This window comes from Strongylocentrotus purpuratus, unplaced genomic scaffold, assembly GCF_000002235.5.
Source record: "Strongylocentrotus purpuratus isolate Spur 01 unplaced genomic scaffold, Spur_5.0 spur5_scaffold_9, whole genome shotgun sequence".
Classification (NCBI taxonomy): domain Eukaryota; kingdom Metazoa; phylum Echinodermata; class Echinoidea; order Camarodonta; family Strongylocentrotidae; genus Strongylocentrotus; species Strongylocentrotus purpuratus.
Genome location: NW_022145615.1, coordinates 15,079,432 through 15,102,462, shown reverse-complemented (window position 1 = coordinate 15,102,462; position 23,031 = coordinate 15,079,432). Strand labels below are relative to the sequence as shown.

At 34.6% G+C, this 23,031-nt stretch overlaps 1 protein-coding gene across 2 annotated transcripts in view; it reads right to left on the bottom strand.

Annotated features, from left to right (window-relative positions):
• Nucleotides 1-503: 503 nt before the first annotated feature.
• The window catches only part of LOC578024 (protein mono-ADP-ribosyltransferase PARP6), a 33,854-nt gene continuing 11,326 nt past the window's right edge, over nucleotides 504-23,031 (bottom strand). The window contains exons 3-22 of one of the 2 annotated variants that reach the window (XM_030976552.1): nucleotides 21,193-21,282; nucleotides 16,222-16,337; nucleotides 15,592-15,708; nucleotides 14,953-15,056; nucleotides 14,409-14,469; nucleotides 13,704-13,791; nucleotides 13,174-13,243; nucleotides 12,389-12,481; nucleotides 11,474-11,590; nucleotides 10,331-10,481; nucleotides 9,750-9,899; nucleotides 8,994-9,212; nucleotides 7,743-7,879; nucleotides 6,883-6,931; nucleotides 6,029-6,141; nucleotides 5,422-5,494; nucleotides 4,859-4,975; nucleotides 4,186-4,255; nucleotides 3,609-3,693; nucleotides 504-3,087 (exon numbers count right to left, since the gene is read on the bottom strand). In XM_030976552.1, the coding sequence (XP_030832412.1) occupies nucleotides 2,988-3,087; nucleotides 3,609-3,693; nucleotides 4,186-4,255; nucleotides 4,859-4,975; nucleotides 5,422-5,494; nucleotides 6,029-6,141; nucleotides 6,883-6,931; nucleotides 7,743-7,879; nucleotides 8,994-9,212; nucleotides 9,750-9,899; nucleotides 10,331-10,481; nucleotides 11,474-11,590; nucleotides 12,389-12,481; nucleotides 13,174-13,243; nucleotides 13,704-13,791; nucleotides 14,409-14,469; nucleotides 14,953-15,056; nucleotides 15,592-15,708; nucleotides 16,222-16,337; nucleotides 21,193-21,282 (2,120 nt within the window). In that variant the 3' untranslated portion in view covers nucleotides 504-2,987. The remainder of the gene's footprint in view (nucleotides 3,088-3,608; nucleotides 3,694-4,185; nucleotides 4,256-4,858; nucleotides 4,976-5,421; nucleotides 5,495-6,028; nucleotides 6,142-6,882; nucleotides 6,932-7,742; nucleotides 7,880-8,993; nucleotides 9,213-9,749; nucleotides 9,900-10,330; nucleotides 10,482-11,473; nucleotides 11,591-12,388; nucleotides 12,482-13,173; nucleotides 13,244-13,703; nucleotides 13,792-14,408; nucleotides 14,470-14,952; nucleotides 15,057-15,591; nucleotides 15,709-16,221; nucleotides 16,338-21,192; nucleotides 21,283-23,031) is intronic. The other variant, XM_030976553.1, reaches the window with a different exon arrangement.

Below are 23,031 nucleotides of genomic sequence, written 5' to 3'. Positions count from 1 at the left end.
CCCTGGACGGTGTGTGCGCTCTATAAGTTTACACTATTATTATTATTATTATTATTACAAACCATCTTCACTGAGATAATCTAATCTCTGGCTATCATCTTCATAACCCTTTATTACAGTAAAACCTATCGCAGACTATACAATCCGACTGCAATCAAATTTTTAAGAAATCACATTTGCAATAAGAGTAAAGGCCAAACTGGCTTCAAATCATTGACATATGATGTCACTACCATTAGGAGCCAATTTAGCTTTCCTCATTTCCACAGTTTTCATTTCTAATTAAAAATAGGCTAACAAGTAAAGAAAAAGACAAACTTGAGAATTAATATTATTTTAGGTCTACCGTATTAAAAAAAGTTCTGAAAACAAGTTGTAATCATGTGGTATTATCTAAAGCAAATTTCCTACATGTAAAAACAAAAATATCTATCCTTCTCTGGCAAGAATTATACTAAAAGGCACTCAACTATAAAAGTATATAAATGTTCTCACACAATTTCTTTGGGGTTTGCAAGCAACGACCAGTGAGTTTAATTTCAGCAAAGAAAATGTAAAGAGCATGTTCTCCGAGAAAACCATTGTATAGATTATTTTCAAGTATTTTCCCCAAGAGAATAGTAGCTTATCAAAGGTACAGTTTAAAATAATGATCATTTGAAAATTTCCTGGAATTTTGTATCACTCATATGGGGGAAGAAAAATCATTCATAAGATTCAAAGATCAATATATTTTTGTAGATTAATAGATACATTGAACTCTTTTCTCACAAACACATCAAAGGATGTCATAATTACATGTACATGTGCCTAAAATCAGATCTTTTGTGAGAAATTTTTAACTTTAAATGTTTTTATTTTGATGCAAGTGATACGTTAATGTACATGTATCTTTATACATAAAACATTAAATTTCAGAAAGGAAAAAATTATAGCTGATCCCATATATCAAGCAATTAGAAACTGATTCTATGATTAATAGAAAAAATAGGTTTATTCAGCTCTTTAGTAATAAATTAAAGAAAAAAGTATTGGTTTGTACAAAAATGAGCTAACATACACACAAAAGCTTCACTGTGATCACTCTACAAAATATATCTATTTTTGTGGAAAACTAGCATCACGCAGAGCAAAATAAAAAGTTTATTTTGTTCTTAATGATTTTTTAAAAATATTGTCATATTTCATTTGAACTGCACTCTGTCAATTGGGAATATTAATTTCAGTATCACAACAGTTGGCACAAATAACCCTTAATTCACACATTACTATACAGGATCCTTTAGATTAAATCTAATCCAATATTATACAAATATTGACTGCTTTGAGGGGCATGGTTAACATTTTTGCCCAAGGTGATCTGAAACTATGTCCCAAGAAAAAAATTGAGGGCCATAGCGCTGTCTCAAGATCACCGCAAGATGTACCGGTATACACACACTTTTAACTGTGACATGAAAAATCAGCAGTCAATATTTGTTTTATAAACTACATATTGTGTGTACAAGAGAATTCTCTCATCATATCATGCATTATGCATGAGAGGGAAATCGCATGATAAATAGCAAATATATTTTTATGCAACCATACATGGCTAAGATCATGGTCACTCAGTACTAAACAAAAAATAAAGTACACGATTGCAGTATTGATAAGTTTTTATAGGTCTTCTGAACCCCAACTTCATGACAGGTAAGTGCAATTTTTACTTAATAAGTTAATGTGGACCGTGCATAGCGAGGAAAGCTAATGAATGACTGGTATTGAAGGAAACAGACCATAATGCACAGATAAAATGCACTCGATCTAAATACATATTTGAAAACATTGCATTGCTACGCAAGGATTTCATCCACTCTTTATCACTAATTTTTCAAAAAGTACATAATTATTTCTGCATGGACAGGATACAATACAACCAACATTGACATATACCTGATAATACTGATTCACAGTGCACAATTGTACTGTCGTGATCAATGCAATGGCCATGTGCATTGACTTGATTCTGCTTATCAAGAAGAAAAAAGGAAATAAAAATATCAAAACAGAAATATAAAACATGACATAAGCCTTTTTAAATCTTAACATGATAGTCCACCTTGTCTTGAATTTTCTTTGTTTTTATTTTTCATGTTGAATACATCACAATAAATTCTTGCAGATTTGTCAATGCAATAATCTTTTATCTGCTTAATTATTAATAAAACTTACTCTTGAAATTGGCAGCATGATATAATATGTAAGGTTCTTTTCATACATTATTTACATCAATTTTCAATTTTATTGTTTAAAGGATGAAATGCATTGTACATCTGCTTTCGCCTCTTGAAGCTTGACCAAACACCGCCTTATTGAAAAAAATAGTGATTAATTTAGTTCAATTATAATGAAAGAAGTAATGTTATCTTTTCAAGCATAAAAACTGTAGCTCGAATATTTAATGGGGTTGCCTGTTTTTTATATGGTAGCAACGATTTATAATTTACAAATTACGAACCGATTCAAAATTTGATCTTGGGAGCATTGGTTCAATGCTGCATAATTTTGACAATCAACAGTGGACTATCTCTTTAAGTTTAAGTTATTTAAAAGTGAAGTGACTAAGACTATACTCCTTGTCTACATGTGATAACAACATGATAACAATATTGGATACTTGTATAGTGTTTATATCTACCATACAAGGTGCTCAAAGTGCTCCAATATTATGTACATGTATGATATCATCTGAATGATATCATCATATGAATGTATCATCTACATGTACAAAACATGTATGGTGAAAGGGCTCAATGATTCATATACTGAACTCTAGCTTTCAGTATGGAAAATGATACTATAAAAAAATGAATTCTACAAAGGTCATACCCCATGACTTTGAAGCAGAACTTGACCCTGACTCAACGGAGGCAATAGAGGGACCCTCGAGGGCTCCTATATGGAAAGCGAGTGATTGATCACTGGTGGTAACGGATGAGACTTTGTCATAGCGTCCTCCAATCAGCCATAGCAGATAGGATATCCTTGGTGTACTTGTCTTGTGTTGTGTCGACACCTTGATCACCGACCTTGCCATCTTCATACCTATGGAAGCAAGGATCAATCAACCAAATTGGCAACTATCTTGATACAAAAACAATAACATTATTACAAACATCTGAAGCCAGTATATTACATTGGAGTTAAGCATTGCTTCTAACACATTATAATCCCTTCTCTAATTTGGTGTTGCTGATTTTCCTATTGCTCTGAGTAGTGATCAGAAGGAAGAAGGAAACAAAACGATATTCTTTTCTGTTACTGACACGTAATCTTTAATTTTCAATTATACAAAGTTGTCCTACATGTAGCTACACAACCTAGGAAGAAAAAAAAGAGTGTCTCCATGCATGTATATACATACACAATTCTTATTTATAAAGGGATATAAGGGGGAAAAAAATGGTTGTTTGCTGCTGCAAAATTTGCCCCATTTCCTATTTTGACAAACTATAACTCTCCCCCCCCCCCCACCCCACCCCCCCCCCCCACACACACACACAATGCATAAAACTGCAATACTTTATGTGTGTATTAAAGCTTGAGAATATATAAGAAATACTTACACAAAGAAGAATCTGGTACACACATGGTCTGGATTACAGCAAACCCATACATGGCCATGTCTATTCAACTCCTTCGAACTTATCACTGAAATAAAACAGAGAGTTATTTTCATGAAGTGCAAATTTAATTGAATAGCTTTGTTGCATAATTGGGATTTTTTCCCTCCACAATTATTAGACACAACACATGTTTACATATCATATACATGAAGATGCTACAAAGCCTATTAAAAAGAAATTACATCATACTTTATATAAAAGTACACTCATGGAACCTTGCACTGTTTAGATCAGTTTAGTTCAGTTGCAGTCTATATTTTCATTCTCAATAAAAACAACATACATAAAATATACAAACAACAGAGCATCATCAATAGAAAATAATACAAAGCAATAAGACAAACAAATTATGAGAATAATAACGTTTGTCTTCTACTACAACTGTGTGAATTAGATATGGAGCACAACTGATGCCTCTCTTGGAAATGAAATCAATTCATTGAATTTCTTGAGTGAACAGTGACAGAAGACTCTTCTTCATGTAGTTTTTCAAGATGTAGACAACCATTTAACTCACCCTCACATAAGGCAATACATCTCAGGTTTTTACTTTGTAAAAATCTGCAAGCACTCTTCTTTGGTTCCTGCTAAAAAAAGAAGGAGGATAAGATGACAATTCACATCAAAAATATGTTCTGATGATATTGTACATTGTATCATTAAAGGTTGTATAACATTATCTTGCAGTAAACTGATCCTGAATATTGAAAATAAGTACTACATATGCAGTCAAACCTGTCTATATTGCAAAAAAACAGTCTTTATAGACCGGTGGTCTTGAAATGAATTCTTTTTACATTAACGAACAAGGATCTAGGAGTTCTGATGTATAAAACAAATGACGCATGTTTCATTCTTTTGCTAAAGGATCTATCCGCTCTTGCTGGGGCTATTTTTGCACCTATCATAAACAACCTGACGGTTCTGTACGATAGATGCATACAGCCTCAACTCAAGTGCAGATAGCTTGTATAATGAACTCCTTTGTATTGCTGAGCCACCAGGACGTCCTCCCCGGAGGTGGAAAGACCAAATCCGCCAAGACTCTGGATTAAGCCTGGAGGCTGCCCAACACCAAGCCCAGGACATAAGTGAATGGAGGCAGACCATCCGTAGGAGCACAAGGGGACACTCTGTCCTGTGCACTTAAGTCAGTACGTCAGTTTGTATATATATATAATATAACTTACAACAGGAGGTAGTTTCTTGACTGGTTGATGTATTCCATGTCCCATGCCTGAGTAGCCGAATGACACACTAGAATGGGGACTCAGATAGATACCTTTCCCATAGGCAGCTCCATGCATCTGTAAGAAACCATAATCAAGACATTCAATTTGAAGCTGCATTCAGTTTAGATTAATAGCCCCTTACTCACCCAAGCAAAAGACAAGTATACCTGTAATCTTATGTCTTTTACATTTGTCAAAAGGAAGTTTTACAATCAAAGTTATTAGAACAAATGTTGACAGAAAAATCATAACATCATTGATGTTAAAATATGATAATATGATAATATCACTGATGTTCAGACTTGTAACTATGCTGTTCATGCATTAATTCTATCTAGGTTAGATTATTGTAATAGTCTTTATACTCTTTTGTCTGCAAAAGATAGAAGGAGAATTGAAACTTTCCAGAATTGAGCCGCAAGATAAATTTTTTGGTCTTCGATGTTCGCCTTTGATTAAAGACTAGGTAGGACCAATGACTCTATCATCATCTTGATTTCTTTTAATGTAATGTACCATACCTGATGTTTAGTGCCTGATGCATTGATGAGTCCATGCCTAAGGATGGAGTGCCAGTTCTCAATGTTAGAACCGCTGTGAAATGGGAGGAAAAGATAGATTAAGGTTATTCATGTAATCAACAATGCTGGCAATAAATTAAACTGACATGCTCTAGTCAAATTACAACAACAACACTGACACAACATCAACAATAATATAAATAATAACAAAAATATTGAAAATTTATCATTATTATTAATATGCATCATCATTATTGTTAATTAATTAGCAAATTGACATATCAAATAAAACAGTTTGAATGAAGGTTAAATTACAAACGTTAACAAGAAACACTTCATCACTGCAATGGGTTATGGTCTGATCATTATGTTTAAATTTAACCCATGGTTTAAATCTTCATTTACATGACCCATGGTCTAAAATTAGCACAAAATAAGTGCGACACAGTCAGAGGTCCAATATTAGACGTACGCAAGGCAAGATACGCTTATTTTGCGCTAAATTTTAAACAATAGGTTATGTAAATGAGGGTTTAAACCATGGGTGAAGTTAAACATCCTTTGTGAATTCGGGCATATCGGTTGGAACGATTATGAAGGTACTTACTGGAAAGCAAATATACTGCCATGCTCTTGCTTAGCTTTCCTGAAGGCTATCTCTTTGGATGGAGTACTGCTGAGAAGGAGGAACTGGTGTGGTGTGTGCATGAACCGAATTTGCTGTAAAACATGATCAGAAAGAGAGGCAAAATTACACATAATGTGTTTAATACAGGAGAAAATATGAACTTATGGTTTGTGTGTGAGGACTGGTTTTGTGGTAACATATTAAAAGAACTAGTAGAGGAATGCGATTGATTGTCCAATATGCCCCTGACTTTGTCCAATGAATCAATAAGTCTATGACCTTTAACCCTCTTGACCCCAACCTCAGGTCACTGAATGTGTTCATGCTTTGCCATGGCAGCGAAGAAGAATGAATATCAAGGATAAACTCTTACTTGCAGAACATACTGATATTCCAATATCAATGCACAGGTGCCTGGAACACTATGCAATATCCTCACCATACATACCACTGTATGCAACATCTAAAAAATGTGTTAAAATACCAAGTGAACTATCATCTACATAACTAGATGCTTCTCAGGTTCACTCTCTAAAGGCTCATTCAGGTACGACACGGTAAACCGCCCGCAAAATTCTAACGCCGCAGTTTTGTAACAAGTTAATGAAGGGCAACTGCGTGAAACAAAGGTCCTGCCATGTATTCACTGAGCTCTGTGTTATATACAGAAATGTAACACGTACTACACTCAACATCATCATTGAAAAAAACAATGTGGTTTTGCATGTGATATCTGAATGAGGCCTAAATGGTAAGATAATCTCCAAGAACTAAATCATCATAGCAGATAGCACTCATTAAAATGAGTAGGAGCTGATAGACATATACTGTACCTTGTTAGTAGGTAGCTTCACTATATGTGATCTGTTGCTTGAGATGATCCTGCAAAGAGAATAGTTGAAATTGACTTTAATGACATAAATAAAGGATTAAGAATTCTTTACATCACATAGATTATCACTAAAAGAAGAGGAGTATCTAAAAGAAGTATTCATACATGTATTTTATATATATCAGATACAAAATCCTTGTCAGATACAAATAATGCAGTTGAGCATCTACAATGTTATACACAAGAGTAGCTTTAACTATTGAAGTTTAGTGTCTTATAAATGTATCATCATGCTATATGACAATAAATTAGTCTGATCTTATGTTGTGTCGTATGATTCAAGGTTTTAATTCTACCACATATACCACTGCAATAAGTGTTGAGCCCACACATCCATTCTATCCTTGTGTATGTCTTTCTGTTGTGTGATAACACTTACCATACATAGAGTTACATGTATGGGTTCTACAAGGCTTACAACTACAATACAGAATAAGCCATGACGTCCATTTAATCCTGTTCATCTTCATATTGCGTGATAATGGATAACAAACAGTTTCATATTTGTTTACTACTAGGTTTACTATTGCATAGAGCATGTGCCAAAACAACCATTGTATCCTTTTAGACCACTTCTATTGTGTGATAAGAGTTACCGTAACACACATTATGTTTCATGTTAGTTTCTCTCACTGCAAATTAGGATATGCCTTGATTCCACCTTGGGCACATGTTTTGTGTTAGTGTTCTACCACTGCAGCAGAGGATATGCCTTGATTCCACACAGGTCATCTGTATCTCTTTTCATTGTATGATAATGGTTACCACACATGTTTTGTGTTAGTGTTCTAGCATGCTTACCATTGTAACAGAGGATATGCCATGAAATCCATTCTATCCATCTGTTTCTTCATATCTGTCACACTGCCTGCAGCCAACATGTCCGTCATGGAACTAAACTTATCTAGCGTAGACTCCAACCGATCAAAATTCTTCTTCTGCACAACAAAGTTGGGAAAACTGCATTAGAGTATCAAGTATCAAGGGCTATATATCTAGCTTTGTATAGAAAACATTGCCTTCTGGAAGTAATGTTATCATTGATACTAGTAGTCTTAAGAGAATATTACACTGTGAACCGTAGGAAAGGGCACGGATGAACCCAAGGAAAATTTAGAATTTTAAATTTGATCCAAAGAGATGATTGGTGCTACCAAATTGAAGAATATTGACAAATACAGACGTATCATCATCATACATTATGCAACTTTGATTGTTTCTTTTTATAAACATGTATGTATTTATCAATGTTTTGCGTTTAAAAGTGATTTTTTGTATTACTGAATCAGTTATTGTTATTGTTGTTTTTTTTCCTCATGAAATCATAATTCATAATAATTACTTTTATAGGGGGGCTTACACCCTACAAGCTCTGCTTTTTAGTCGGCCCTCCTTCCCTTTCAATTTCATGTTTATTTTGTTGATGTATTGTATTGTGCAAATTGAGCTGTATGTATATAAATATGTGAATATGTTAAAAATGTACCATCATTGTAAATATGAACGATTGAAAGAGGAAAAATAAATGAATTGAATTGATTTGAATACATGCATACTAAAGCTTTTCATCTTGCACTCATTGGAGTAAATCACAATAAATCACAGACAATATGAGGAGAAGCTAAAGGAACAAGATGCACAGAAAATATGGGCTAAGATTGGCTGCAAGATAGTAGACATAATGTCAGCAATTTAACAAAAAAAAAAGGCTGTAGCAAACAAAGCGCACCCCCCCCAAAAAAAAACAAAAAAAGGAGTTGTGATTGGCTGCCAGTAATGCCAGCCTTTTTTTTCCTTTAGTTTCCGTTTATATTGTCTGATTTCAGCTTTCGGTTCATTCTTGCAATTCACTCTGATGAGTATAAGATGAAAAGCTTAAATATGTCTATATTCTTTGCTATTCTTATACTTTATTCTTCATTTTCTTCATACTCCCTAACCATCAATCACTAAAGTGCAGGGTAATTTTATTTTCATTCATTTTTGATTGACTATACACAAATAATGTTATTAAAAGTGATTTGTTCCCTCAAAATCCAAGTACTACATTACCTTAGGAGAGAAAGCCAGCTCTTTGCTACTCTTTGGGTCAACCACACTAGGGAATGGATCCAGTATAAGTTGCCTCCGCCTTGATTTGACGGCGGCCAGCACCATCGAGACGAGGAGGTCAACGACCTCTGCTCCTGTCGCTATATTCTCTGCTGCATCCTGCATTACCCCCAGCATTTGGAATGAGAATACACACAGCTCTCGCTCACACACAGCAGGCTGACAACAAAGAGAAAAATAAAGTTAGCTCTCACTATCATCATTAATTACTATTATTATAATTTGCTGTTGATGTTTTTTTTTAAAATAATTTTTATAATTAACACCACTATTATCACCATCACCATCATCATTACTATATTGTTGCTCTATAGATCTATAAAGACATCAGCAAGATTAAAAAGACAAGTTCATTAAATTTTCATTGTACTGTTCTGAGAACTTAAAAACAAACATTATCATAGATACAAATAATAATATTTTACATTTTGAAATATAAAACTAGAACATTCAATATAAATCATCATAGAGTATAATAGTGATTAGACATTACATATATAAATATATATAATTATTATTATTATTATTATTAACATCATTATTATTATTATTATTAACATTATTATTATCATATACAATACCTTATATCTTATACATAATATGATGTACATTATCATACACGCTTCAGATTATCCTGCAAGACACAGAATGATTATTTTCTAAATCCTTCCCTGGGAAAAAAATTTCTTATCTTACCTTGAGCATTGCACCATTTTGAAATATATGTGGTTCATCACAGACTACACAGAATTCACTGAGATTGGGTATCCTGTTCTTCAGATAGCCATACATCTGCCATAGGAAACCATGCTCTAAGCTTGGAATTTGCTTGGCTTGCTTCTGGTCCTGAAAGGTTAAAGCAAAAGTGAATGCTATCATCATCATCATCATTGCCAATAAATAATATGATGGCAGGGCTCTCAGAGAGAACAGTGTTGATAATAATGAGGCTTTCCTGGGTAAACAAGATGCAATATTGTTATTATCATTATTCTTGATAGAAACATCCCCTGAAAAAATCTTGCTCTTTAAGTGATCTCATGTTCAAAATATGACATGTCTGTGTGCTCTGCATATGACCTTTGGCAAGAATTAATGAAATTCTTATCATATTTGCCATTGAAAAATCAACAAATTGTATAAACCGATTCATATATACTACAATATCTACTATTCCAAATTGCTTTCACAATGCAATCACTTGACCAGAAATAAACTTCATATTTAAGCATTTGTAGATGTATAAATTGGTGAATGGACTGACTCTGATTCCATACCTGAGTTGCTGCTGGAATAAGATGCAGCTCTTCCTTGCCAGGAGATGGAGGTGAATGACCGGTGGAAGAGGAACGTTGCCATGGTTGCCATGGAAACATCTTCTTCCCAAACTTCTTGGAAGAGGAGTCAGGAGAAACAGGTGAGGGAGACCTAAATACATACAATGAATAATAAACAATCACCACCACATTGTTAATGCAAAGACACATAGGTATATAATTTTTTTCCATCCGTCAATTATGGTATATTCTCCCAGCTTGGAGGTTGATTAAACATTTCTCCACACATCTCTGTTCTCTGCCATTCTAGTACACTCTAGAAGTGTCATTCCACTCAAGGTCTTCATGTTTTTTCCTCTCAGTTGGTTCTCAGCTTCCCTCTTGGTTTAGTACCTTTTACTTTGCCTTGAATTTATTTGAATACATTCCTTCTCTGATATAATGGAAGGTCTAATAGTGTACTGTATATCAGAAATAAATATATATATATATATATATATATATATATATCACATAAAACAATTAGCTTTATGTTTCATTGAGCTATTAACTTAGAAACAATTTGACTTTAAAGAGATATCTGATGTAATAAAACTGCAGTTTACTTAGATAAATTTTATAGGAAAAGTTACATCATCTTTGTAACATCTGACATTTTTTAAAATTATGACAGCTTCTTGTATAGCGTCAGTATCTGCTTCTGCTGGGCCTTTATGCCGTAATGCTTCTTGTAATTTGTATCACATACATGTAGTTGATTGGATCTGTATATTCATTCTGGCTACATGTACATATTCTCTCAAACAGCTCAATTCAGCTCACTTGGTTCATCTGAAAGCTTCTCTGTAGGTTATTTCTTTGTTTTGTTCAGGGATGGCTGTTCGACAGGTCAACTGGTCTTTGTTAAACCCCTACATTTTGATTTGTAAGAGTTCTTTGCATTTTTTCCTAATTTTTTTTTATACATTTGTTAATATTGTTGATTGATTATTTGTGATTTCATGCAAAATGTGGAAAAATAAATTGGTTTTGACTTGAAATCAAACAGGCTTCAAATAAGTTCTTGAAATACAATATGATTTCACCTGCAGTGAGGAACTGGTATAAAAAATTTGTCCCTTTCAATTCTTCAAAAAAACTCACTCAGAACTTGGTGACTGGCTCATAGAGCTGGAACTTCTTGAGAAAGATATAGGAATCGTAAGAGTACGACCCCTTGATGTGTTGCTATGGTTACGATGACCGTCTCGCTGACATGTCCTGCAGTAAAAATAGGTCAGACAAACATTACAAGGGCTAATAACAGAAATAGTTGTCCATGCTAAACACTAAGGGGCATATCTACCATTTAAATGTAACCCCACACTGGATTTATTTCATTTTATAGACAAAAGAAAATGTCCTCAATTTAAATTCCATTGTTAAACTCCACCTTTGATGGAGCATAATCAACATTGTGTATAAATGTTAGTAGGATAATGGCCTATGGAACCAAATGCCACAATCTAATTTAAAGTTATAATTTTCTAGAGAAACACCACTACAGAAAACTGACAACATACCAATGCATTTTCAATAAGCAACATTATTTTCTTTAAAGAAAAATGGTATATTCTAAGATTATTGGTAATTCACAAATAATCTTCTGAGTATCATATCTACACAACAATAGGAAAATAACAGCCTATGTATGACCTATCAAAGATTTCCTAGCCCAAACATTCATGGCAGGAATGCTGCTATTATATCAATAGGAGCACATTAGCTAATTTCTTAAAATGGTATCAAAGTGCGCAAATGGTCAGATTTTGCCAGAAATATCATGTTACAAATATGTGCACTAAATGTAAATGTTTGATCCAAGGGGTGGTTCTACGGGTGGGGTGGGGTGGGGGTGGGGGGGGGGGGTGGGGTGGGGTGGGGGGGGGTGGGGTGGGGTGGTGGTGGTGGTGGTGGTGGTGGTGGTGGTGGGGTGGTGGTGGTGGTGGTGGTGGTGGTGGTGGTGGTGGTGGTGGTGGTGGTGGTGGTGTGTGTGCAGGAGGGGAGGATTTGACTCACTTGCTGGGTGATTTCTCTCTGCTCTTCAGATGGGCAAGTACTGCTTTGTTGGTCAGAGATTTCCAATGGCCAAGGAGGAAGCTCTCTGTGATTCTAAACATCAAGGGCAGAAAAGAAAAACAAATCAAGTAGTAAGTTCTCCTCTCTATGTGTATATACAAAAATTCCTTGTACCAACACGAACCATTGTCATGCACAAGTGTTCTGTTATAGAATCATGGCAAGAGAATGAGATTCACTCTCCAGCATGATGTTTGAAAATGGCATACTGCGGGTTGACGTAGGAGGGGGCACGAGACACCGAGGTATTATTCTACTAGGGTAAAACTGCAATTGAGAAGGGCATGCTTGAAATGATCCTTTCATATTTTAGATGTTCTCTATTCTTTTTTTTTGTCTTTAACCATGAAATTTTCAGCATTTTTTTAAACAGAGGTGTATGGTGGAAAGACAAATTAAACCTCAGTCTAAATTTCTTTTTTCAAAAGAGAATTTAGACCTGGCCTCAGGTTTAATTGAATTAGTAGTCTACTAGCCATTGAATCTTTGAGGAAATGATGGAACAGCTTTTAATAACAATGGTTGTATTTGCATATAAAGGGTAAAGGCGCATAGGGTGGGCTAACAAAAAAATTGTGAGCAGTCCCCTACGGATACATCGTGATCTGTGTGCCAATCCATACACGTTTATGATGCCTACTAATATTTGATGGCAGCTTTTTTTTAGGGCGGTTGTCCGAATCAGGCTCAAGAATGCCTGCAACTGGATTCATCCAAGGACTTACTTTTTCATTTGACTGCAGACCCCTGGTTGATTACTCTTTGAACTTTGGAATACTGACACTTGAGGGCTATCTGAAAGCACATAGATGAGAAATAAAATCTGATAAAAAGCAGCAATAATAGTGTTAAAATATGATTATTCTATTCCCCTAACATACATGTAGGAGCATGTATATACTTTTAATTAAATATCAATAGAAGTTTCCTTTCAATTACTTTTATATATTTCACCTTGATTTTTAGAATAAATAAACAACACATAGCAATTTCATTTAGATGAATTATTTCAAGATCTATATCAAGATTGAAATCAAGTTCGAGGTTGGGATTGAGAGAGGAGAGAGAAAGAGGGAGAGAGAATGAGAGAGGGGAAGAGAGGGGAAGAGAGGGGAGAGCGGGAGAGGGAGAGGGAGAGGGAGAGAGAGAGAGAGAGAGAGAGAGAGAGAGAGAGAGAGAGAGGGGAAGGGAGGAGAGGGGGAGGAGAGAGAGAATTGGAATAAAAATTTGGAAAGATGAGAAGGAATACACTTACTTTCATCCAGGTATTTACTGAGTGAGCAGTGAAGACGTACAACTAAAGGCTGTTCTCTGTTCAGACACCAAGCCTTAGCTATCAAATCCTAGAGAGAACAAAAAACAAAAAAACAAGAAACAGGGAATTACACCTTCATCATGCAGAGTTAGTCAGTGAAACTCTGAAAGCATAAAATCACAGATGCAATGATAAAGCGAAAAATATGAAAAATCAAACATTTTGTTGTTGTTGAAAGTTGAGATTATTGGTGATTAGGGAACCTCTCATTGAAAATCCTTTCATGATGTTTATCATCAATGTCAGGCAGCTTCTTCATTTGTTAAATGTCTTAGATAATACTCAACTCTTTATCAATTTTTATTATCAACAGACACTTCAAAATATGTCTCCTAAAATTTATCAGGAAAAATGAGTCTGTTCCATTATCAAAAAAATTCTGAAAACCATTCAATCTTACGACTTGGAAAAGCATGATTTTGACATATTCCTCATCTACAGTGTATTATCATATTTAGGTATTTGCACCCTACTAAGGGGGAAAGTATAGCCCATCATTATACATGGTATACAAGCAAAATTTAATTTCATGCAATTCTCATTATTTCTTATTAAAGAAAAGGTTGTAAATAAATTTCGATCTCAATTTTCATTCTTTAATTTCAATTTCAAATTCAAATTTTAAATACATGTCACAACAGTTACCTGCAGAAAAGATACATCTAGTTGAAGGTCAATGTCAATGTCACCAAGCGCATCAAACATTCTGCATGACAAGAAAAATAAAGGTATTCAGACATCTAATTCGTAAAGTGATCAATCTTTGTTCCCCCCCCCCCATCGTTTCAATATTACCAACTAAAAATAAACTTGCAGTTCACAAGGAACATACAACTTACATCATAAAGCATCCTTTCTTGTGGCAAATTCTTACCCAATTTCCAAATCTGTGAAATCACTTCATTGATTGAAATGAATGCATTTTCAGACTTAATTGAGACTCAATACTGATAATCTGTGTATACGTGTACTGTAAATCATAATCCCAGCAAAAACATCTACTCCAATTTAAGTACATGTACCTACAAAAATAATCTGATTCTTGAGTTCACTTTAACTTGCACATTTCTGCCATTGCAATTCTATTAACCAGATAGACAAAGTCAGAATTTTAACAGTTTACAAAAAAATATTTCTATTTCCCACTCAGTATGTAATGTAGTAAGTAAATAAAAGAGTTTGCATATACCTGTATGATATGGCCTGGTTACCAGCTAATTGTTTGACTTGCTCTATATCATGAGCTAGAAGTGGATGCATCTTAACTTGCTCATCCTCATCAGAGAAATATTCCTAAAACAAAGATGGAAACAGTCATTGTTAGATATGGAAACCTATAGATCACTCACTCAAGCAAGAAAGGCATGTTGTCTTTAACTACAGCTTCCTTTCATACAGGTTTCAAAGAGAAAATTATTCCAGGGAATAAAGAAAATGTAGTCTTTATAGACAGGTGGTTCTTCTATACAGGTAATTGCTGTTGCAGTTATGACTGTAGTGTATATATATATAGTGGTTAAATTCAATACTTCTCAATGGTTCTTCTTAATAGTTCTTAAATCTAAAAATGCTTTAAGGTTTGCGGATACATCTACATGTACTACCAAACTTTTCCTGAACACTTTGGTTGCTTTTTCGCCTCTCTGCACCATCACTCGTTTGCCACATGTGTAATTTTGCACAAAACAATAGACACCAATTGATGGAAGGATTTCAATAACACATTCATTAGAAATTCTTGCTGTGACTCATTATCTATGGGATATCATCTTGGACTTAATCCAGTAACTTGAGTAATAACCAAAGTCTACAGCTGTACCACCCTTACCGGTATATCTTCTCCATCGGTATTATAGTAGTCCTCATCGACATCATTGTCATCTTCACCATCATCATCATAGTCACTGTCATTTGTATCATCACCATCTTCATTTGCAGGTATATTCTGCAGGGTAAAACAAAAATTATTGCTGACTTCATGTCAATACAAAACAAAGCAAGTATCTTAAAAACTGAACAATAAAGAAATTAAAAAAAGTTACAGAATTAATCATCACTAGAAATTAAGCACACACAAAATTGTAGCGTTAGATGGTGAGAAATAGTTAGGGAAAGATAGAGAGCAAGACAGAGAGATAGACAGACAGACAGACTCAAAGTGAGGGAGAGGAGGTGCGAGAAAGACAGAGATAGAGGGACAGAGGGAGAGACAGAGACAGAGACAAAGAGAGAGCGAGACAGAGACAGGGAGACACAGAGAGACAAGAGACAGAGACAGACACACCAAACAAGATCATCACTTTAAAAGTGTTACCCTTCTTTCACTATAGAAATTGTATCTAAATATTTTTATGAAATTGACATATGAGAAGATTTGGCTGTAATATGGAATATGGAAAACGACTGCTTTGAGTAGTATTGTACCATTTCTATTTTCACCCATTTGTAGTTTACATACCACATCCATGTCACTTGACGGACTATCTTCATTCAGCCAGAAGTCGGTCGTTTCGTCTGGTTCTTGGATTCCAACTCTTGGCAATGGATTCACACACTTGGGGTTCTTCCAGTATTCTGAAGTAAAAGAACAATCATTAAAATTGAAAATTATTTATGCACATGTGATGTTGCTTTTCAAACAGACATCTAAAGTATTTTAAAGGATGTTTTGATGTCCTGTGAAGTAATGCCATGTCCCTCTTGTTTCGAGTCAAGTGTCCAAGATGAAAAATGGCTGCATCTACAGCAAACCTACTGTTCAGAGCTAGGAGGGTGTTAACTCTGTGCTAAAGTATATTAGTTACTACACAACTGGCTCCAAACAAACAACACATCCACTGTTACACTTAAATTTTCTTGATATCACTCTGAGAGTATGTGTATATACTGTATGTTCCTGCACTCATGACCCTTGCAGTATATCATTATATTGAGCCAAGCGATTCTTAGAATGCATTCCCCCTTAGACATGTGAGCCGAAGAACAACCCTCAAAGGAGTTCAGGGAAGTTCCCTAAATGACTCTAAATTAAATAGTCCACATCCTTGCATTGTGCTACTCCAATAGGCAGGTGGGAATATAAAAGGCCGAATGGTTTTGATTGCAGCTCTCTGTTCTCTTTCCTGCATGTCTTAGGCCTGGCATTATGTAGGTCGGATGAAATATAAGAACTATGAAGAAAAGGGAAGTTGAGATAAGCTATACCCTACTCATCTTTTGTACACACTATACAAAGAAGGAGTCCAGTATCATCTATTTCCTTTCAGGTTACAAAGCCCTTCTTTGTAGAGTAGGCCAAGGTCTTAGCTGTCTAGAATTACATGAACAACATCTTTATATATAGTCCTTTATACACATGAAGTATTGACATTAGCTAGAAGCAGCCCATAGGTAAACACATTTGGTCTGTAGGTTTCGGACACTGGCATATATTATCAGTGAGGTTCTCACAACAGTCCGCTATTACTTGAAGTTAAGGTTGTGGTTATAACTTGGAAGTTATCTTTCAGTTAGGGACAGGACACATTAACTTGTAAGTTACAAAGCACGTCAGATCTTAAGGTTAGCATGATAACTACGAGCAGCCAGAGGTCCTCCCACAATGTTGTGTGAAGTGAGGATATGGCTACGCCATGCAGCTTGTAGTTTAAGTGAAATGCTTTCCCCAGCTTTTAGTTAACTTTAAATATTTGTCTTTTTGGTCCTGTATGAACCCTTGCCATAGTTTGTGCATCGTTGTTTATAAATTTTAAACTTGAAGTTCATAACTAAGACAGTACAACCGTGTGAATGTAAATGTAGGTAATAGGAGTCATGTATGAGCAAGGGCATGCGATGACCACTCAATAGATAGAAGGTGCTACCATGTATTGTGGCCTTGCACATTGTACAGTATTATCTTTCTATTCTGAAAGCTAATTAACACACAGGAGCATGCAAATAGAAGGAAACTCACTGCCTAGTTTAGTTTGTGTATGTCTCAAAAATGATAAATTGATTGCATAAAAACCTTCAAATTGGCAATAAAGATGTGTAGAATGTTAATAAAATGATAATTTGCCATCCATAAATCAGCATTGCTCTTACTGCAACTTTATAAAAATATAATAAAATAAAGTAAAAATCAGTCACTCCACAGGGAGTGATAATGAACATTTATTTATTCATTTTATTTGAACACTAGCATGCATAAGTAATGGGCAATTGATCTTTGATCTTTGATATTGATCCTTAGAATCACTCATTTTAATGATTTTGGTCTCATTTCAAAGATGATATTTTGACATTTTTCTTTTGCCAATGCGTAAAAATCATGTCATGTCAGATAAATTGTCTGATGCTGAGTTAGAAAGTTGTCATCATCTCGAGATACGCCTGTATACAAAAGCCTCTAGCAGTTGTAATTTTTGTTGTAAATACTGTGGAAGATAAGATAAAACCAAAGATATCGAAATTTCCAGAAAACCAATTCTCTCATCTCCCAGTGCGCATTGAGATTTAAATTAGGTTACCCACAGTACACACCCTACTTTTGACTGTGCGCTGGATAAGGATATAATGAGAGGAAAGCGAGAGTGGCAACAAAATGTACTCAAAATATGAATATTTTTGTAATGGTTAGGATCCGGTGAGGATACATCAATATTACAGATGTAATGGTTATTAGAATACCGCCCCTGGCATCTAAGGAGAACCAGACCAATCCTGTCATAAACAAACCTTCAGGTAAGAGGCACAATTTCCCAACAGCTTAAAAACAGTTTTTAATGTTTAATTCAGGTTTAAACCTAAACCTAAATACTTTGTATTTTTAAGCTAAATTTAACAAATTTCACATTACACAATATAAGCTTCAAAACAGCTTCACACCATAACAATTTGTGGCATCTTGCAATTCAAATTTAAAGCAAGGATGTTTTTTCCCCTTTTCTATCCTCTTGTGGTGTCAATGCCCATCTGCAGGGTCATTTACACTGCACGCAAAAACCATCAGTTCTGGAGTTTAATCATTGCCAGGCAACCACCTATAAACATGACAAAAAATACCAAAATCGAAAAAGCTCATCTCTGGAGTGTTTTAATTTCCAACTGATTGAAACTCAACCAGTTTTTGCAGTTTAAATATTCTTTCTAAAATCACTGGTGAGATATTCCAGTTTTTGCTTAAGTGACTCTCCTCATTTCCATGCTATTGCTTGCAGCATGTGGCGCATGCTTACAACCCACACACACACCAAAAAAAAAGTTAGCAAACACTGATGATTTTTTATGGAGTTTTCCAGTAGTGTAAACGGTAGTATTTTTAAAAAGATGATGGTTTTTCATATTATTTTCTGCAGTGTAAATGAGCCCAATGCGGTCATATATTCTACCTTCTCACCTCAGGCGCTGTTTATCATAATCACAAATTCACCAAGAGTCTCTGATCAGTAATGACGTAGCAAGTATCTCTGGGATTTAGAACCCGTTCTCATTATCCCCAAGATGGAAATATTATAATTTCACTACGAGTTGTCGGAATAACTGTCAGATAGTGGTCATACACTTGAGGGATTGTTTATTGGAAAGTGTATTTCATGTCATACAAGAGGAAAAGATTTATTTCAATCCCCTTTTTCTGCCATTTTAAAAAACACAGTGATTTCTTTTTCTTCTTCTGTGAATTTCCAAGAATAACAACATCCTGCAATTACTTGATGTTAATCGGAACATTGGGGCAACGTCTGGGACTTTTCTTCTATGGTTTTATGTGACAATTCATAGTAAAATAATAATAATAACAATAATAATTATAATGACTGCTGACAAACATTTTAAATTCGAGGAGGTGGTGTTACAAGCACATCTCTCTGATTGTCTTCATGTCTACATGTAAGGGTAATACAATATTCATGCCTTAGCCAAAATAAGCATTACAAATGTATTATAAACCTCAAACTATCTGTATTGTAGGAATTCTTTTTGTTCTCTATCTACTTGTACATGTATATCAGACGAAAAATATTTATGAATACTGGAGCAATGCATTCAAATATATTTTTTCCAATCATTCTTGTAATTGCATTACATTTCAATAAGGACTTTGGCACAATGCCCAAGGGGGACAAAATATCCTACGCACTTGACAAAAACATACATGTACATCATCTGCCAAGACATATATATTGTATGGAACAATTCTATTGAGAGGTGGTAATCTTGTCACATAAAATGATGAAAATCATGCATATTTAATAGAGCAATATAATGCCTGTATAAGTACTATTATACATCAGCGTATTATTTATTTATAATGCTATACATGATCAATGAGCCACTAACTGTCTTGGAATGAGGCAGAGAATATATATCTTCTGTTGAGAGTTAGAAGGGTGTTAACTCAGTGACAGGGCGTAAGTTAACAAATTAATGCTATTCTAGCTTTCTACCTCCAAACAGACAATGTTCCAAAGTTTTGTGGTAGGATCAAACAAAAACATTGAATGTTGATCCATCAGTATCAAAGAGGGGGGGGGGGGGGGGGGGTTAAGGGGGCAAACACAAAATCTAAAATACATTCAGTATACAGGATACCTCTGAAATTAAATGGGGGGGTCTATCATTTCTTTCTTTCTTAATATATCGTTAATAGGGCACAACTGAGTAACGAGAAGAAAACATAAAAAGTCATAAAAGTGAGGCAATCTTCAACGTGTAAGTAACGTAATAAACAGACAGCTTTAATGTAGACTCAAAGTCATCGTTTTTCTTTCAAACATCATACAGGTAACTACATGTATATATGAAAATCATAAACAAATGATAACTATTAATAAAATAACAATTTCATATTCACAAAATATATGGTCAACCTTGTTTAAGTTGGCCATGACGGGACTGAGTAAAATGTGTTGTCCTAGGCAATCTTCGACTTGTGAGTAAGTCATAGAAATAAGACTTTGTATATATCTGTATCTACTACATGTACATGTATCTTGTCCCTACATAGGCCTAGCATAATGTTGTGCCGCAGTACAGCTGGTACATGTAGCTTCATTGGGATTCGTTTAACATACATAAATCTATGATGGAAAATTCTGACTTTTTATTATCATCGACTTAAAGGTTATTTGACACATGCAATGTCGCTTTGTGCAAGGTTAATGTACATTGATTTCTCATACATGTAGTTCCCCTTTACTTTGCCAATATTTGACATGTAAATCACCCCTAGCTACCTATACAAATATTATAGCGCCTCTATGTCTTGATCAACAAAATTATATTATAAATCATTGGGTTACAATGTACTTACAATGTTTTCAACTTGAGATGTTGATAACAATTCACATTATACATGTAAATATTTAAAAATATCAAAATGACTAAAGGTCAATTCATGTACATCCTACATGTAGCTACATGAGTTACATTACTAGTGTATACTTACTCGGTGATATCGTATTGAAGAAAGTTGGTATGCGTTCATGAATAAGTAGAGGTTGATCAGGACAGTGGGAATACGTCAGAACTGTATTATCTAATTAGAAACAACAGCAAAAAGAGAAGAAATCAAACACAACATCATCTTTTCCCCTTGTCCCATCTTCATACATTTTGACTACCGGGTAGTAATAAAGATACTTGTTTTAACAAACTCTTGTATATAACAAGGTAATGATGTCCTTTTCCACTCCTTTGAATTCCTTCTTTTCCTTTATTTTGGCCATGATATAAACAAGGTGTTGGTTTAACAAGGGAATTTCCTTGGTCTCAAGGAGATTGTTATAATAAGGTTCCTCTTAAAAACTGATAAGTCATTATTGGAAAGAAGCATACAGGTGACACAGATGGTAAATATACCGGGGGTACATTTTAATGACATATAGTGTACCTACATGTATAGAAGAACTAGTTGTACAAAATGAAGTTTGGCCTTTGGGACAGCATGATGTAAATAGTGACTAAAAACACATGTATCAACAAGGTACATGTAAATAGGCCCAAACATTGGCAGTTTGAAACACACCCCAAAAAATCAAAGATATACTGAGAAAAACTATTTCTACTTGAAAACCAGAAGCACTTTCACTTTCATTTTTTCTTTCACTGTATCATTAATACAAAGAAAGAGTAAATATACCACTTTTTGAAACATATTATATACCAAAGCGAAATTGTATGGGTGACGAATATCACATTTCTTTGAAATTACTCCTTTAATGTAGAATTCTCATTCATAATCAATTTTACTTTTTCCCCTTTTTCCTCTCAAATTTCCAAACTAAATGTTGTTCATCATTCTTCAAACTCTCAGTGTTTCAGACATGTCATTTTTTATTATATTCAAAGACAATGAAACTCGAATTTAATTTCACAGCTACATGAATATATCGAAATAATTGAAATTTTGAAATACATGTTTGCCTCCATGGACATACATGTATTTCCCCCAAATAGACCTCACAAATGAAACTAAATAAATATGGAAATGTTGAATTAATAACATGGGTTTTCTGTTAATCCCAGTCACGATATTCATTCAACTTTTGACACAGTCATACACAAATCCGCCCCCCCCCCCCCATCCCTCTTCAACATTGCAAGTTCCCAAGATAATTGAGTCAAAGACTTTCAATTTCAGCAATTCTCCCATCAAAAATTGGTTGAAATTTACTGGTGAATTGATGAATGATAACATATGCTAAATTTTATGAAAAATCTGCCCATCTGGCACAGATTTCACATAGAATGTCCAGAGAATGGCGACATAGTTAAAATAACAATAATTGACTGAACTATGATTTGACTTTGTCCAGCTATTTTTCCAATTTTCAACTGACAGAAACAAAATCTGAAAAAAGAACATTGGCCATTTAATATTTTGAATACCTAATACATATCATCTGTTCAGAGAAGGAAGGGTTAAAGTATATGAGTTAACACCCTTCTGGCTCCAAACAGACAATATATGTACTTACTTTATTACACAGACATTTCTGAGCAGCAAATACTGTATGATCACAGAATTATAAGAGCCTTGGTAAGATTGCTTCCAAGTACAAGTACATGTAGCTCATAGTGAATACTGTCATGCTGGACAGTGGTGACACTGCAAGACACTGTAATACTAATCTAGCAGTGCAGTTTGTAAAGAATATCACTTTCGCTTCAACTTGAAGCCTTCCAGATCAGAGAATCAGTTTAACATGTCATGTTTACACTCCTCAATACACTTTCACAATTTCTACAGTTTAGTTACTTTTTATCATATGATGGTAATCCAACA